Source organism: Centroberyx affinis, unplaced genomic scaffold, assembly GCF_046629955.1.
Source record: "Centroberyx affinis isolate AG114_WGS23_722 - 3 ecotype Tasmania unplaced genomic scaffold, CSIRO-AGI_Caff_v1 ptg001743l_1, whole genome shotgun sequence".
NCBI classification, from domain to species: Eukaryota; Metazoa; Chordata; class Actinopteri; order Beryciformes; family Berycidae; genus Centroberyx; species Centroberyx affinis.
The window spans coordinates 101106-117079 of record NW_027280145.1 but is presented as its reverse complement, the minus strand read 5'-3'; the positions used below and the strand labels follow the sequence as shown (position 1 = coordinate 117079).

At 41.8% G+C, this 15974-nt stretch overlaps 2 protein-coding genes, 1 long non-coding RNA gene and 2 other non-coding genes across 12 annotated transcripts in view; all 5 read right to left on the bottom strand.

The window, feature by feature from the left end:
* The window catches only part of myo1g (myosin IG), a 43809-nt gene extending 43262 nt beyond the window's left edge, over positions 1-547 (bottom strand). For 6 of the 7 annotated variants that reach the window (XM_071528946.1, XM_071528947.1, XM_071528944.1 and 3 more), the window contains exon 1: positions 375-546. In XM_071528946.1, the coding sequence (XP_071385047.1) occupies positions 375-469 (95 nt within the window). In that variant the 5' untranslated portion in view covers positions 470-546. Of the gene's footprint in view, positions 1-374 lie in introns of all 7 variants that reach the window. The other variant, XM_071528948.1, reaches the window with a different exon arrangement.
* Positions 548-4051: 3504 nt separating this feature from the next.
* rbm43 (RNA binding motif protein 43) lies at positions 4052-6748 on the bottom strand. Its single transcript, XM_071528961.1, has 4 exons — positions 6681-6748; positions 5946-6151; positions 4785-4873; positions 4052-4642 (listed from the first exon to the last, which is right to left on the bottom strand). Exons 2-4 carry the CDS (start codon positions 6127-6129, stop codon positions 4199-4201), a joined length of 717 nt encoding a protein of 238 aa, XP_071385062.1. The 5' UTR covers positions 6130-6151; positions 6681-6748; the 3' UTR covers positions 4052-4198.
* A 524-nt stretch (positions 6749-7272) lies between these two features.
* LOC139652029 (uncharacterized) lies at positions 7273-12483 on the bottom strand. Of its 2 annotated transcripts, XR_011695733.1 has the most exons (6): positions 12444-12476; positions 12167-12216; positions 11866-11977; positions 10916-11009; positions 10170-10255; positions 7273-9276 (listed from the first exon to the last, which is right to left on the bottom strand). It is a non-coding gene; the product is annotated as an uncharacterized lncRNA (long non-coding RNA). The 2 variants fall into 2 exon arrangements; XR_011695732.1 differs by lacking the exon at positions 11866-11977 and having other exon boundaries at positions 7274-9276; positions 12444-12483.
* Positions 10349-10483, bottom strand: LOC139652034 (small nucleolar RNA SNORA9). Its single transcript, XR_011695734.1, has one exon. It is a non-coding gene; the product is annotated as a small nucleolar RNA SNORA9 (small nucleolar RNA).
* LOC139652036 (small nucleolar RNA SNORA9) lies at positions 11849-11983 on the bottom strand. Its single transcript, XR_011695735.1, has one exon. It is a non-coding gene; the product is annotated as a small nucleolar RNA SNORA9 (small nucleolar RNA).
* Positions 12484-15974: the final 3491 nt, after the last annotated feature.

Sequence of the window (15974 nt, the reverse complement as noted above, 5' to 3'; positions counted from 1 at the left end):
GCAAGAAATGACTCATCTCTTTGCTTATACTTCTCTCTCATTTCTTCCCGTTGCTTCATTTTAACTTCCTCACTTGGGTTCTTGGCAGAGGAGATGAACTAGTCGAGTGGTATAATGTCAAACCTGCTATCAACTGTAAGAGCTTCATCGTTTTCACAACTTTCTCAGTCTCAGAGCAAACCATAGAAACAGTAATTATACATTATACACCTTTATTTCCCTTCATTTCACAGTAAGTTGCCACCTAAGTGGAGAAATAACACAAAGACCTACAAGAGTTTGCCCTTGTTTTTCAGGTGTGCATGCAGCGTGTCCCTCTGACACCCGGCTGCTTCCCTTCCCTTCCTCCTCTCTACCGGCGTCTCAGGCCTTACCTCAATTTCAAATTTTCCATAAACTGCTCCATTGTCACTTCATCCAGGAGCACAAAGTCCGACTTCCCAAACTCCAGGCCCTCCAGCTCCGCCATCCTTACACACAGATCTGTACTCTCTCTCACACACACACACACACACAAAAACAGGCAGCCAAGACGCAGAGGAATGAAAGCAACTCAAGGGAAGAAGAAAGAGAAGTATGCTTGATTTCTGGGGCCCCGGTAGTAGAAGGCAGGCAGAGTGTGTGTGTGTGTGTGTGTGTGTGTATGTGTGTGTGAGTGCAGTGGGTGTGGCGTAACTGTGTTCTTCTGTGGATTTCTAGGGTGTGCTTAGTCAAGTCACACAGAAGTGCTGCGGTCGGCATGCCACAGCACGTCATCCTGTCAGTCAGCCTGTGTGTGTGTGTGTGTGCGTGCACGTGCTCGTGCACGTCTGTATAAATAGCAAGGAGCTATCATTAAAAGCGCACACACCACTTCTGCATCCTCCTCCTTCCTGCCACAGGGCCTCGGCTTCTCTGAATGAGAACAAGACTGAGAGAGGTTCATCATCACACCGTCATTTTACTTTCCCTCCATCAGCCTCCCCTCTTTTCTGTGCATTTTCTCTATCCTTTCTCCTTAAAAATAACAGGAATTTCACATTATGGCTGCTAAAGGCGGGGCCGACACGCTGTTAACCTTGTAAATTTGGGGAAGAAAATGCCTCCTTATCTCCTGGGAAACATCATGGCATTTCCTTTCTTAACTTGGCATCGGGCATACATCATTTCCCTGAGGGGTTTTTGCCCTTAACTGGAGGGTTTGAACCAAGCTGCAGCTGGAGAAACCCGGTTTTTCAGATGCTGGAGTGAGAGGGTTTGCTGTGTAAAATAAAAGATAAGAAGTGTTGGTGTGTGTGTAAGTGTGTGTGTGATCAAGCTCGGACGTGCGGTGGTCGTACGGGAATGAGAATGGAGAATGCTGACTAATATGCAGACAGTGGAAATAAAGCTGATTGTTGGTGATTTCCAACTCTAACTTGACCGTTCAGTCCCATGGATGAACTCTTTCTTGTGGTTTTTTGATTCCAGCATTTTCTGCGCCGGGTTCCCTCTACATCCGTAACACCTCTCAGCGTTACCCCAAGTCTGAATGAAGAGGGGAAAAAGGCAACTTGACCCCTTTGTCTCCATCGTCGTGGGCCGTCCTCCAACACGTTTTCAGCAGTGTGTGTGTGGGCTTATCTTTCCCAGCACAGCTCGAAACATGACTCAGATGGGGTTTTTCCATGACAAGCGAAATCCAGGCCTGCGCCGTTTCTGTTTTATATATAGACACTGCGATAAGGACGGGCTGCTGCTTTGTATGAAAACCTTGAAAAAGTTTTAAGTTCCATTCAAAAACTAGGAGGCAGTCAGAGAGGGCAAACCTCCGCCGACGCTGAACAATTCTCCAACTTTACTGTTACTTTCAAAGACATTGCTTCTATCACTTAGATTTCAGGTTTAATTGATTTCTTGATCCTGCAAACATGCCCCTAACATTTGGAATCAAGTCTTTGAGTATTATGGTTATGGATAAAAAAAAAGATTTTAATCTAATGGCAGAAATCTTAGATCCAGATCACCACCAAAATCGAGTCAATTGTTCCATCTGTCCACCAAATTTCATGAAAATCCATTTATAGTTTTTCGAGATATCCTGCTGACAGAGTTATTACTATAGTCATAATTATAGTCATCTGAGCACCTATTTGCGTGGTTTTCTTACTTACATTTGGTTAAGAATTGATTGGGAAATGGTATGAGTCAAGGCATTTCACCACCAGGCCACAGACGTTTTTATTGGTCAAAAATGCAGTGCAGCAGCAGTTGTCTCTGCGTTTGACAAAACCTCCCTAGAGCATCAAGCAGGTTATTTTCTATTTCATTGCTTTCCTGTGTATTGTACTGATACCACAAACTTGCGCCACCTGTGCTCTCGTTTCCATGACGACCGTATCCACTCAAATAAACACTGAATAGCGTTGGATATTGTCTTAAAAGTCTTACTGTAACTACACTGCGTTGGTTCTTCGCTGATCCTAATCGGCCATCATCACTTCCTCCCTCAGCATGAGTTCACCAAACTGACAGTGACCTCACTTCCTTTGAGGGGGGGGAGGGGGGGTGGTGGTGGTGGGGCCGCTCACACTTCCTCTCCCATCTGTTTCCGTCCATCTAGATGCTACATTCAGGTGTTACAGAAACAGTATTAAAACTGAATTTTCCTGGCATTAAAGTAGACTTAAATACCTTCTGATGCACAGTAACAGGAAGAACATGAGATATGTGGAGATATAAAAAAAAAAAAAAAGAGCCAGAATCCTCATTATCCCATTTAATTAACACCCAAAAATCCTCACCGGACACTATTGAAATCACCCAGTGATTTGTTTATGTTTTATTGTTAATGTAGTGCTTGTTTAAAGGCCATGTACAACAAATCCATTTTTCCACTTGCATATGTTACAAATACATTTTAGGCATTCAGCTGATGCTCAAATCCAGAGCGACTTACAATGAGTGCAACAGTAGTACATGCTTAAATTTCCAGTTTCTGACATTACAGGCAGTAAGGAGTGCAAGGGTGAGTCATAGGAGAGAGAAGAGAGGTAGAAAGGATTGTTTTTTTTTTATTTCAGTCAAGGACGTAAAACTTTAGAGAATAAGAGAAAAGGGATATATGGAAGGAGGGGATGTGATATAATCTTCTGTTTGATTAGTCATGTCTTGTAAAGGTTATTGCTGAGTATAATCACTAAAACATCAGTGGAGTACAACGGCAGAATCAAAGTGAGAATATTGCACCACATTTACATTCATCCATCTGACTTAACAATCAAAATTGTATACTCAAACAATCAGCATCTGTTTAAAAGCTCTGAATTTTAAATAAATATTCAACCTTAGGGCAGTGAAGGCAGCATGTCATTATATATTCAGCCTTAACCTTATTTGACACACTAGATGATCAAGAAATATATAAATGTAATAAATGTAAACAAGGCATGTTCTAGTGTTGTTTACCTTCATGGACAATTAAGACTCACTCTTCATTTTTTTGGACTTTTCTTTAGCTTCTGCTTTATTTCTTTTGGGCTTATGCTTTGCAGGAATTTCTTCAGTGATCCAGGAGCCTGTTTGTTTTCCTTCCCAAGCTTGTGGTCTTCAGCCCTTTCTACCCAGACTTTTCCACGGGACTCAGAGAAGCTTCTTCTCCCAAGAGCTTCGCCTTGTCTTGGATGAGCTCTAGCTCCCTGCTCAGCTTCAGCACCTTCCCCTTTTTCATCCTGGTACCTGGACGGAGAGTAACCTCTTGCACCAGCAGGAGGAGCTCTATCTGCACTGTCCCTTGTTTTGATTTTGGACATGGAGCTACTCCTCCATTTGGGGCCTCTGCTCATTGTCCTTCCCGTCCGTTCGAATGCTGGCTGGTCGACTGTCTTCCCCAAAAGCCTCTGCTTTAACTCGTAGCTGTCAGCGGACGGCCCTATGAGGCGAAGTGTCCCATTCACCTGACTGATGTGCACTAAACCATAAATATCTTTGTATTTCTGAATTCTTTTAGCGAGAGCCACCTGACTCTCATGATCGATGTCCACCAGAGTGATTTCCTGTGTGCGTAGTGTTTTGTTGAGATCATTCAGAATGCTCTGCAGTTTCCCCACGGCATTATTTGCGCCCTTCCCCAATAAGGTGACATTGCTTAAACCGGGGGCCAAGTCTAACACCTCCAGTTTAACATTATGGCTGTCTAGGATGACATCGATGTCCTTTTTCCTGAAGCACTGGGCATAACTCAGCACATCTGCGTCAGCGGTAAAGGACTCGCCTCTGGACCTGACAGAGGGGAGGAGGTTTCGTCTCGGAGACTGAGGAGCTCCATACTCCGGAGAGCCTGATGGCCTCGACGAGAAGCTGGTGGGGAAGATGGAGACGCAAATGAAAGCTCGTCTTGAGATACAAAGTGGCGTCTGTTACCGTCCGGCCTTGAGCTGCCGTTGGTGTAGTTTTTGGGTACGGCTCCAGAGGAAAGAATCCGAGTCTGGTTTTGTGAGTTGAGCAGCTCCTCCAGACGGGCCTTCACAGCTCTGAGCTTCGTGAACGAACCCTTGACATGCACCTGATCTTTGTGCTGCTTGGTCACCACAAAGCCATGAGAGCCGAGGAGTCGATGCACCTCTGCCTTATCAAGGAATTTGCTCAAATGTAGAGTTGCCTCCACTGGTAAATCCACCTGAGACTAAAACAAACACACAAAGAGACACAAAGAGACACAAAGAGAGCCAGCAGACACACACACACAGACACAATTTTTATGAGTAACTGATTAATCAGACCGAAGATCATTTTGGATAAGTATAATTACACTAGTATACAATTACCTCTGGACTGTCAGCTGCTTTAACTGTTAAAGGAAACTGTCGCTTATCTACCTCCAACACGTGAGATCTCTGTAAGATACGAGCAGCGACTGTGGGAGGAAACACACTGATGTTAGGATCTGTGTACGAGTTAACACCAATCACTTTGATCCATTTATCCTCTGTTCAGATGGCCAGGCTTGTAAGACAGAATCTCTATTGGATAAAGCTCAACCAGGGATGTAGTGGAGGGTAAACCCATCTATACTCAACTTACACAACTTTGAAATTGTTGAATGTCATGTAAATTCACAGAATATATCATAGTAAGTAGTATTAAACTGATTGATTAAACTTGACTGATTAAAAGGGGCAATAAGTAACTAGGGCTCCAACTAACAATTATTTTTATTATCGATTCATCTACTGATTCTTTTTTTGATTCATCAATTAATCATTTAGTCTATAAAATGTCAAAGATAATGACAAATGCCCATCACGAGTTACCAAAGTCTAAAGTGATTCTTAAAATTGCAGACTTAGTCTGACCAGCGGCCATAAAAACCTTTTCATTTTATAATGATATGAAACAGAGAAAAGCAAGAAAATCTTAGCATTTGTGAAGCTGTAAGATGTTTGGTATTTTCACTTGATAAATGATTAAAACGATTAAGTGATTATCAAAATTATAATTTTAATAATTTAATAATTTAATTTTCGACTAATTGTTTCAGCACTAATTTTTACTGCCCCATACCACAAAATGATGATAATATATCTGCAGGGGGTTGATAGGGAACAGTGACTATCTGATTACAGTGGGGGTATGCCACTAAAGTTTTCAGGCGCATGGGAAGCATGAACACCAAGGCGCATGAAGCATGAAGCATGAACCTTTACTCAGCTCTATTGTGGAAATGTGATTTTACTGTTTGTGTCAACTACAGTCACTGAGAGACTTGTGTAGGAGATCTATTGTTGCAATTCATACTGGTCACCAATAGAGGTCGATAAAGGCCACAGATTACTTAAAGCCCCTTGAAGAAAAAATAAAAAACATGAATCAATGCTTTCCTGAAAATATAATTACTTTTTGTATATTTGTACATTTTGATGGTTGTTTATCACCTGTTTGTTCACTACTACATCTGTACAAAGTGAGTTATTTGCTCCATGACTCACCCTCCGGCTCCTCAAATATGACGAAGGCCTGTCCGGGCCGGCGGGACGGGTACAGCACCCGGAGCACCTCTCCTCCTCCGTGCCGGGGCCGCAGGAAATGAATGAGAAGTTTATCGACCGTCCTGTCAGCTGGGAAAACATCTGGGACTCCAGAAACCTCGATCCTGCATCCCTGATTCTCCATAGTCACGTTGGTGTCGGGAACACTGACAGCGAGAGTAAAAACACAGTAAAGTATTGTGTTTTATGGCATTTCTTCATCTGATATATATATTCCTGTAGGATATTACATATTGTAGATTTGCTGCACATCTAGAGTATCCTAAAACGTATTATTATCAGTATATGGGATCCTAGTAGTCTACTTTTTACACAAATCTGAAGCTGCAGCTCACAGTCGAAAGTTATCGAAAGTGAAAGTATCCCGTTTTAGATTTTATAAACAAGTTGCTGCTCGTACCCAAACGCACCATTTATATTCAATTTAAAAGCAATTTAAAATCATAGCCTCAGTAATGAAAGCAGTGGTATCAGTTAGAAACGGTTCAGAGATATGAAATACTACTATTGAATAAAGCAAAACTCTTGTTCTAACATGAATTATCCCAGGCACAAATCAGTGTTAAAGCAGAATCCGTAGGTTTCCATTACAACAGTAGGCTAACCTTCATACAGATATAAGTTTATAATAGAAGCAAAATCATAGCCAAAGTCTCAGTTGGATATGTAACTTACTTAATAGACTACTTTCTTGATTTTATATTTCCTGGTTTGACTCCCATAGTCTCATCGCCGGAAAGGATAAAACCGAAAGTGAATGTTTAGCGCTGCTGGACTCCTCTGTTCAGCCTGACGGAAAACTTCATGACTTTTCATGGTCATAACGGAGTTTTTACCTTAACCTGAAATTTTTAATTCCTTCTTGACATGTGCGTGTTTTTTTTTTCAACAGAGTTTTTACTTAAGATTTCTTGATGTTCTCATGGGAAATGCACAGGTGGTCAAATATACAAAGTAGGGGAGTGGTGCTACAAGGAATATAAAAAAAAAATAAAAAATGAAACGATCATTCAAAATTAAATGTGGGGAAATGTCACAAACACATCATATGAGTTAGTCCTGGCATACTAGATCACAGACATTTAATTGCAAAGATATTAGATTGACTGAGAATTAAACTAATTACAACTCAGCTTCACTGCAGCCATCTGTGTAAAGCCTGCGCTGTGCCACTAATGAAATGATGCCCTGGGATTTATAACCATTTAAAAAAAAAAAATGACATACACATACAGGTTACGCAACCTAACATGTAAATGACCATTTAATAATTTATTGCACTTTACAGCATCAATAAAACACCCAGGCTGTCGAGGTGAAGGAGCTCGTGGGGCTTTAGCGCCCTCTCATGGATCTTTGGCAGTATTACATCTTTCATTGCCTGGGGTAAAACACCATCAAATGGACCAAGTGCAATAAAATATCTGCCTGTACATATTAGTATGAAGGGTTTAATTTCAAACTACAAAATGTGTGTGGGGAAAATGTACATATAAATCTGTATATACACACACAATTGCATGATATATGGTAGTATGGTTGTGCAGTGTAAGTTTCTCTAGTGCCAGTCAGACCATCACTGCAGTAAATGCACTTAGGATTAGGTTTATTTTAACAGTATTTCACATGGATCTCAACAATACAAGCTTTTTTATCTTAAGTGGGGTTTTTTTCATAATTGACAATGTTTTACACAAGCTTCTGTAAATACTTCAAAACAAAAGCACGTTACAATAGCCAACACACAACAAACCACAAGGAGCATCAACAATGTTCAAGAAAAATTGAAAATTGTCTCTACATCTTAGGATTCCTCAAAACAGACGCCTTTTGCCTCAATAACAACCTCACAAACATGAAGCAAGAAATCACCAAACATGATGTAGGACATTTTTGGGTCTTCTGTCCAGTTCGTCTCATACAAGTTCTACTGGATTGAGGTTTGATTTAGGTCATTATTGTCCTTCACTTCCCTTCCTTGCCACATTGATCTCACCAAACTCTGATTGTGTTTTGGGTCTTTATCTTTGCTGAAAAATGAAGGCCTGTCCAACTAGCCGTAATCCTGATGGTATGACCCGACTCTTGTTGAGACAGTCATGGATTCGACAGCGGGAACCCCACATGCAGGACTCATACGCTCACCCTCTCTGCGTCTCACAAACACTCAGCTGTTGGACCCAAACATCTCTAATTTTGCCTCATTGTCTGTAAGACTGACTTCCGCTGCTGAAACGTCCAGTTTCTGTGTCTCTTGGCTCTCCTCGCTCTGCACCGTTACCGTTTTCTTCACGGCGGCTCTTCCAGCGAGGCCGGCTTCACGCAGCCTCCTCTGAACAGTCGACGTTGACACGCTCGTGCTTCTGCTGGCGTTCAGCTGAGCTTGTATTTCTGGGGCAGTCAGCCGCCGGTTTCGCAGACTCGTGACTCGAATGAACTTGTTATCAGATTTTGAAGTCACCTTCGGCCTGCCTGACCGCGGCCGGTCCTCAATAGTGCCGTTTTCTTCAACACGTTTGAGGGTCTTGGTCACGGCAGATACAGACACTTGCAAAGTTTTTGCAATTTGTCGTAAAGATTGACCTTCCTTTCTTAAGGTAACTATAGAATGTCTTTTTTCTTTGCTTAACTGATGGTACTTTGCCATTTTCGGCTCCCTTACAATCAGGAATTAACAGTTGTACCTATGCTACCTGTATTTATACCACACCTGTTACCAATAATTGGTGAGGCTAGGTAACTCACAGCATTTAACAAAAACACTAAAACAAATATATTTAGGCCTAACACTGCATTATACACATTTCAGACGCTTCAGAATGAAATCCCCTTGATTTGGGGGAACATTTCATTGGAATTTACAAGATTCCCATTTAAAAATTAACTTTTTGAATGCAATTCACTTACAATTATCTGCTTATATTAGTACACATATCACATAATGGAATATTAAGTGTTTATAGACAAGTGTATATGGTTTAAAGGATAGGACAAATCAAGCAGGTGTACTCGAACTTTTGACTGATGGTGTACTTTTCCTCTTGGCAACATTCGATGACTATAATACAAAGAGGACTTTCAGCAGATGTACAAATCTAGGTCATCTAGTTCCCTGATAATCTGGGTCTTGATTTCATGCCCAAAAGCCACAGCTTTTCAAAACTTATTGTAAATCAAACTGGAAAACATCCAGGAGGGTTTGGCCATTGCATGCATGGGTCGTAATTTAACTCAGAACCGATGAACTGGTCCTCCAACTGTCACAGGAAACCTGCAGAGAACAAAAAAAAAAGACAACGTAAGAAATGGATCCCAGTCAATAAAATACTCCCATTACAACACATGACCATCTCGAACAGACTGCCTTGAGGGAATTATCTTCACACTCGTCTAACACTTGTGATTTTGGTGACAAGTTTTTACAACTGCCCTTCCATTTGCAAGCTTGAAGCAAGCTGTGCCAGTTGGTTTCCATGAGGAATGCCAACAAGCCATTTTTGCAGATGGAGGCCAACTGTATAAACGTCACAGTATGTGAACGTATTCCTTTAACCCCTGCCATGATTCGTCTGCTGTTACCCAAAACCCCATGAAAGTCCCTCACAACGCATTGACTTGAAGTTGGAAAGCCAACTGCATCGATTTGACAAGTTGGGATAGATTAATATAAATTAATATCGCATTAAGGTGTCTAGTGAGCTCTCTGTTCTGCAGAGCTAAATGGAAGGTGGAAAGGGTGAAGAAGTTGTTGAAAATAAACTATAGGACACACAGAGCTGTTGTCGTCTGAAGCTTTTAGTTTTGCCTTGAAAATAAATGTAATGCTTTGAACTTGTACCTAGGTGTAAGGTTTAATTATTTCTGACTGAATCAGTTAAGTTACCTTTTACAAGTTACATTTGTAGAGTTATACCTTTTGAAATTAAAATATCAAATCATGGGCACGATTTGAGATTTTATCATGTGTTGAATCTTTGCTGAAAGAATCAAAATCTAAGTTGGATCGAATTGTTAAACACCTATTAACGATTCAGAAAAGGTTTTGAGTGATAAGATGTTGATTAAAAACGGCCACAGCGAACAGAGCCAGAAGTGGCAGAGTAAGAAGACTAGATGAGTTTCCTGTATGGAGAGACAGTCTATTGGTAATGGGTCTAAACCAACCTCATGGCTTCAGACCGCTGATGGGACGGACTTCTGTATTCGACTGCAGTCAAACAACTCGGAGGCTGTCAGGAGTTTCTCTGCTGCTGTAGAGGAAAGAAGTTTTAGTCAGTGATCTACTGAATGACACTAGAGCAGTAGACAGAAAACAATCTAGTTTGGCATGAAACCTAAGAGTACATTGTCTGAGGTTTACCTATAACCCTGCCATGAAGAGCCACAGCAGGGCCTCAAACAGCCTCAGCTCTCTCTAGCAGACACAACAGGAAAGGACAGAGCCACTGCAGGCTGAGCCTCGCTGGAAAGGCCTGCAGATCTCACCATGTTGTAATTAAAACTGCAAATATTCAATTCATAACTAGACTGTAAAAAGCTTCTGCTGTATTGTGTTGGATATGCCACAGGAAGGCATCCCTCAATAAAGCAGTTTACTGACTCTATAAGCAGCTATTACCACAGTTACAATTTTATATTCAATGCAACTTTCATCATCTAATTAAGCCAGAACACAAACTGGGAAGGTTTGAACAGTTCTAGATAGGATTTCGGTCAACAGGTTGTCTGAAATTTGTAGTCTGGACCCAATCTAGCAACAATGTGCAGACATAGTTATGAGAAGTAGAGTGGGGAAAGGTATTGCAAAAGAGTTGTAAATAAATACAGACACATGCAGCCATTTTGAGGCCAAATGTGGACATGAAATGTGATCTTGTAAAATCCTAGTAGTCTATTTGGCAAAAACTCACCTAACTTTACACCTGGTGGTCAAACTCCCACTTCAGCATCAGATGTCAGTCAGGAGGTCTGAGCCGGGCCAGACTTGGCGTCATCTCTTGGATCCTGTGGAAGAATATTTCACTCTGTTGAGCGATAAAAGGCCAAAAAAAGAACCAAAGACCAATTTTGCCTACGGTTTACTTCAGGGAGGGGCAATAATGTGCCGTGAAGGGCTGAGAGACTGCAGCAAGACTACAGCAGGGCCCGGGTTTAAAAACATTTAATCTGGATCAGTTTTCAAAAAACGATCATAGTTCTGATCCGTTGGAAAAATAATGCTACAGCATATTTGGCCAAAAAAAAAGACATGAACGAACTACATGTGAGAGTTAACATTCGTTCTCCATCTGCACAACTATAAAAAAAATACAGCAGAACTCAACATCTCATTCAGTGAAAAAATAACACCCCTTCCCATTCCTCTGCTTACTGCTTTCTCTCAAGGAACATTTTAGAAGAAAAAGGTTCAAAAGAGCATTTAGGGCACATAGACTGATATCCCCATGAATCCTCACCAGTTGCAACACAATTCAGTGAAAACTAGGGCTGATCATTTTGCTAAATCAACCTCAAATCCAGCCCTCCAGATGGGTGGGATCAAGATTATTCTGATTTTTGGCATCAAAACTATCCTGATTTCTCCTTGTATTCAGAAAAACGCAAAAGCAGAATTTAAGCTTGACAAATCTTGAAGATCAGACTTTCTTTTAGCAGCTTTGAAATACATAATTTTCAGATTTAATCCAATCTGATCACTGTTAATCTTTAAAATAAGTTTTGAAAAGCTGATCCCAGGTGATTTCACTGACAAGTTCCTGCTCTCTGGTTGATTGAAAGCCTGCAGACTCCGGGCCCTCCCTGCCACATGGCTGCCCGTCCCTGGATTACTTGATGACCAACACATGTGTCTGAGGTTTACCTATAACCCTGCCATGAAGAGCCACAGCAGGGCCTCAAACAGCCCCAACTCTCTCTAGCAGACACAGCAGGAAAGGACAGAGCCACTGCAGGCTGAGCCTCGCTGGAAAGGCCTGCAACGTGTTACAATGTAACAGAAATATACAATGTAACACACACACATCTCACAGTTTATACAAGCTTGTTACAATGTAATCACCTAAAGGAATTACTGCAGTATTCTTTCACAATGCAGAACTTCACATGGACTGGGAGAAAATCAACAGTAAACCCCCAAACACTGAGAGAAACAACAATCTTACCTTTCCATCCTGATCCTGCAGCCGCACAACTGACTGCCTTCACCTTCAGTCTGTAATACATAAACGAATGGACAGTTAAAATCTCATACAGACATGTGATACAGTTACAGAAGGTGCAGCGTCCACGTTTCGCTAACTTTAACCCCTCAAAACAACATTTTCTTTACAATACTGCAACTTTCTCACAGATCAACACCTGTGCAACTATTTCTCCAAGTTAGATATTTCTTGAGTTTAAGAATTTAGCTTAGATGGACACAGATATTCTCTGACTTACCTCTTTGCTCCAAAGTGGTGAATGAATGCGTCTGCAGAACTGAACTGAACTGAACGGTGCGTGACCGGATGTGACGTCAAGTGTGTTTGTGCCCAGCGTGAGCCACCAGGGGGCGGTAGAGTCCAGCTGATGCTCCATGGCCTCTGAACTGAACTCAGATGTATTTAGGATCATCTGTCTGCCATCACACTGAACACTTAGTTTATGCCCTAAAAGTATTTTCCTAAACAAAACGTATAATGTAACATGTATCTTATTTTTTAATTAATCTCTTCTCATATATTCATTATCTACTGTTTATGTATTAAATGGAATTGGAGTACTGTCATATGGACATGATGATGATGATGATGATAAGATAATTAGCAGCAGTAGTAGTAGTCGTAGTATATAGACTATTTATACATTAATTATCTAAAAACAGAGTTTACAAAGTGCTTTAAGGCGTAAAAATAAGTGAAATTAAAAAGGGCAAAATAACAATGAGAAACACATTCAAGAGGAAATAGGTTAAAAGAATAAACAAATAAATACAAGAATAAAAAAAATATATATATACATTTTTTTTTATTGCTTAATGGCAAACCTGTTAAAAATTTATTTTAAGAAGTGATTTATAAGATGATACAGAATTACTCAACCTAACTTCTTAGGGGCCTTGAGGTCAAAAGCACAATAACCTTTAACATGCAGCTTTACTTTACAGTTTGTATATTTATATCCAGTTATTTGAAAAGAAAAATGTTTTGCAGCCACCATCCCATCATTCCTCAGTGTTTTATATGGCCAGTCGTTGCTGGTGGGTGTCGGCGGCTCTGTGGAGGAGGAACACTCGTGGTCGGTGACTCAGACTTCATCGCTCCACAACAATACAGGCCATAGAGGAACGAACTTCTGCTTGGCTGACGGTCGATGGTGACCGGCAGCATCACCAGACACCCGGCATCAATTTCAGCTTTGTTTCTCCCCAGCTGACATGGTTTGGCGTAGAGACGGACACACAAGTTTAAAAATCCACATCTGCGTTCACAAGGAAACACTGGATGTTTTATGCCCAGGAAAATACAAACTGAGAAAGAAATATAGTCCCACACACTGTCTACACTTGCACGATACTTTAATGCGACATTTCGGTCAATAAGACCTTCTTCAGGCAAACTAGGTCTCATTGACTGAAACGTTGCATATATATTTCTTTCTCAGTAGCTACCTTTTTGTTTTTTGTCCGATGCACCTGTCACTCAAAAATATTTAGGTGTGCAAAAAGTCTTTTTTCTTTATTCAAGACTTAAAATGAAGAGTTAAAGCTTCTCGGATGAGTAGAGAAACGTCTTCAACTCTTCATCTCAAGTCCAGCAGATTTTGTTTCTATTTTCTTGGACATCTTACTACCTGGATGACTTCAGTGAATCTGTACAGACACAGGTCGTTTTAGCTGCTCCTCTACGGACTGGGGAAACTCAGCCATTTAAGGAACTTTGTGAGTTTTGTAAACACAACACTGGAGCCTGGAGAGAGATTTCATCATGGTACATACTGTACCTCAGACTGCTCTGTTGCAGCTAAAAATATGACCCAGCAGTGCCTCGTACACAGATTATCTTTTACATAAAGTCTCAGAAGTATCATATCCATCTCTACCACACAACAACCTGCAGACTTATCATGATTTCATCTCTGTGAATAATCCAATTTTGAAGCCATGTCCGTGGATTCATCTTGACAAAGTCTGTTTTGCTGCATGAGTATGCAACAGAAAAAACTGAAATGATTTCTATCATTATATTTCAGCTTCTGGGTAAAGCTCTTAAAACAGTTGAGTGACTTAAAAGCTTTTCCAAAATGAGTTTTATTTCATAAGAGTCCTCAATGAAGTAACAGCTAGTCAGAGGGCACAACAGCGGCCTTTAGTCTCCTAATGAAGCCGATGTCAGAGAGGTCGGACCGATCAATTAAACTTGTATCGGACAGAGGATTGGCCCGATCACAGAAAACGCTCTACGACAGATTAAGCGCTGTAATCCGCCCTAAAGGAGTTTTGGGTAGCGGTGCAGTGAAGGCAGCTCCGAATGGCGTCACTGCACTCTTGATTTGTTTCGAAGGTGATGCTCTTAGGATCACCGGCTGAGAATTACGCATCAGGTTTCCACCCTAAGCCTTGTTTTGTTGGGAACACCCTGAGGTCATATCATTTACCTCCAGTCCAGCTTTTGACTACGTTTATACTCTCCCTTTGTTTGGCTCAAGGTGATACACACCGAGGGGGCTGCAGGGTTTGTTTCTGTCTGAAATGAAAGACTTTGCTTTTTATGAGTTATGTAAGCAGCAGTAGGCCAGAGAGGGCCAGTGTGTGAATTATGCCTTTGTGTGTGTGTGTGTGTGTGTGTGAGTGTGTGTGAGTGTGTGTGTGCTGCACCCTCCTGTCAGCTGACCACCATGGGAGAGCTGCAGCATGAGGATGGATTGGACAGAAGGAGCCTGATTATAGTTTATCAACAAATAACTACAAATGAATGCCACATCTTTAGCAAATAAACTGCAATTTCTGCTAACATTTTGATTTGAATTTGGACTGACTGTGACCCTGATGTTTCATGCATGTGTATTTCAGTCCCATGCATGCCAGTGGGCCCGCAGTTCGGTTTTATCCGGCTTGTACAGCAGTGACAGAGATACAAAGAGAGTCGAGGTGCAGCTGAGTTCATACAGTGGCTCCCAGCAACTCTTATGAAACCACGGCGCGATTTGAGAGGCTTTATAAGGATGCAATCTGAGTATAATTGAGGTTTCATGCAGACCGCGGGTTTAGCAAGCGCATAATCCATTTCGCCTGACCCCTGCCCGCTGAAATGAGGTGAAAGTCTTCATTTTTCTAGGTGGAGAAAAGGGGCTGTGCGGGGGCCAAAGTGTCGTCATGATCCTCCCTTCCCTCCTCTAATATCCCAGCTTTCCCTGACGTTTGTAGTGACACCAATCCAGGGTTTTTTTAGCTAAACCTTCAGTTTGAATGCATCAGTGCAGTGCAGAGCTCGCCTGTTTGAAAACCTGACTATCAAAAATACAAGCACACGGAGCATTGCGCGGCCAGTGTGTGTGTGTGCATGCGTGTGTAAGTGCGTAATTCGGAAGATGTATCAGCTATATCATCCCCTAAGAAGTTTTTCCGGTACATGATTTTCCCACAGCGCAGAGTGACTCAGCCTCTTAGCAGTGCAGCAGCACAGGGCTCGAAGCGGGATGTTCTCTCTGTGTGACTCTCAGTCGTCCGAGCCTCTCTCAGTCCCCCTCCCCCCCCCTCCTCCCTCCCGCCGTGTGTCACCGTGTCTCCACCCTTCAGCCCCGTCTGCGCCCTCTTCTCTCACTCTGCCAGCCAGCTTCCCCCTGTCTTTCTCTCAATGGCACGACGGGTGAGGGCTAAGTCCGGGTTATTTCCAGAGCCAAGATCCCTCTCTAATAGCCTTATCATTCAACACAGTGTCCCTGCACCATGACTCTGCAGGTACGCTCAGCCATGCTCGCCGCTCAACGTCA

Coding starts and splice junctions, on each gene's coding strand:
- rbm43 (XM_071528961.1), bottom strand. CDS start 6,129: ATGGAGAATCAGGGATGCAGGATCGAGGTTTCTGGAGTCCCAGATGTT. Junction 4,874..5,945: donor CATATTTGAGGAGCCGGAGG/GTGAGTCATGGA, acceptor TTCCTCCCACAG/TCGCTGCTCGTATCTTACAG. Junction 4,643..4,784: donor AAGCAGCTGACAGTCCAGAG/GTAATTGTATAC, acceptor TGTTTGTTTTAG/TCTCAGGTGGATTTACCAGT.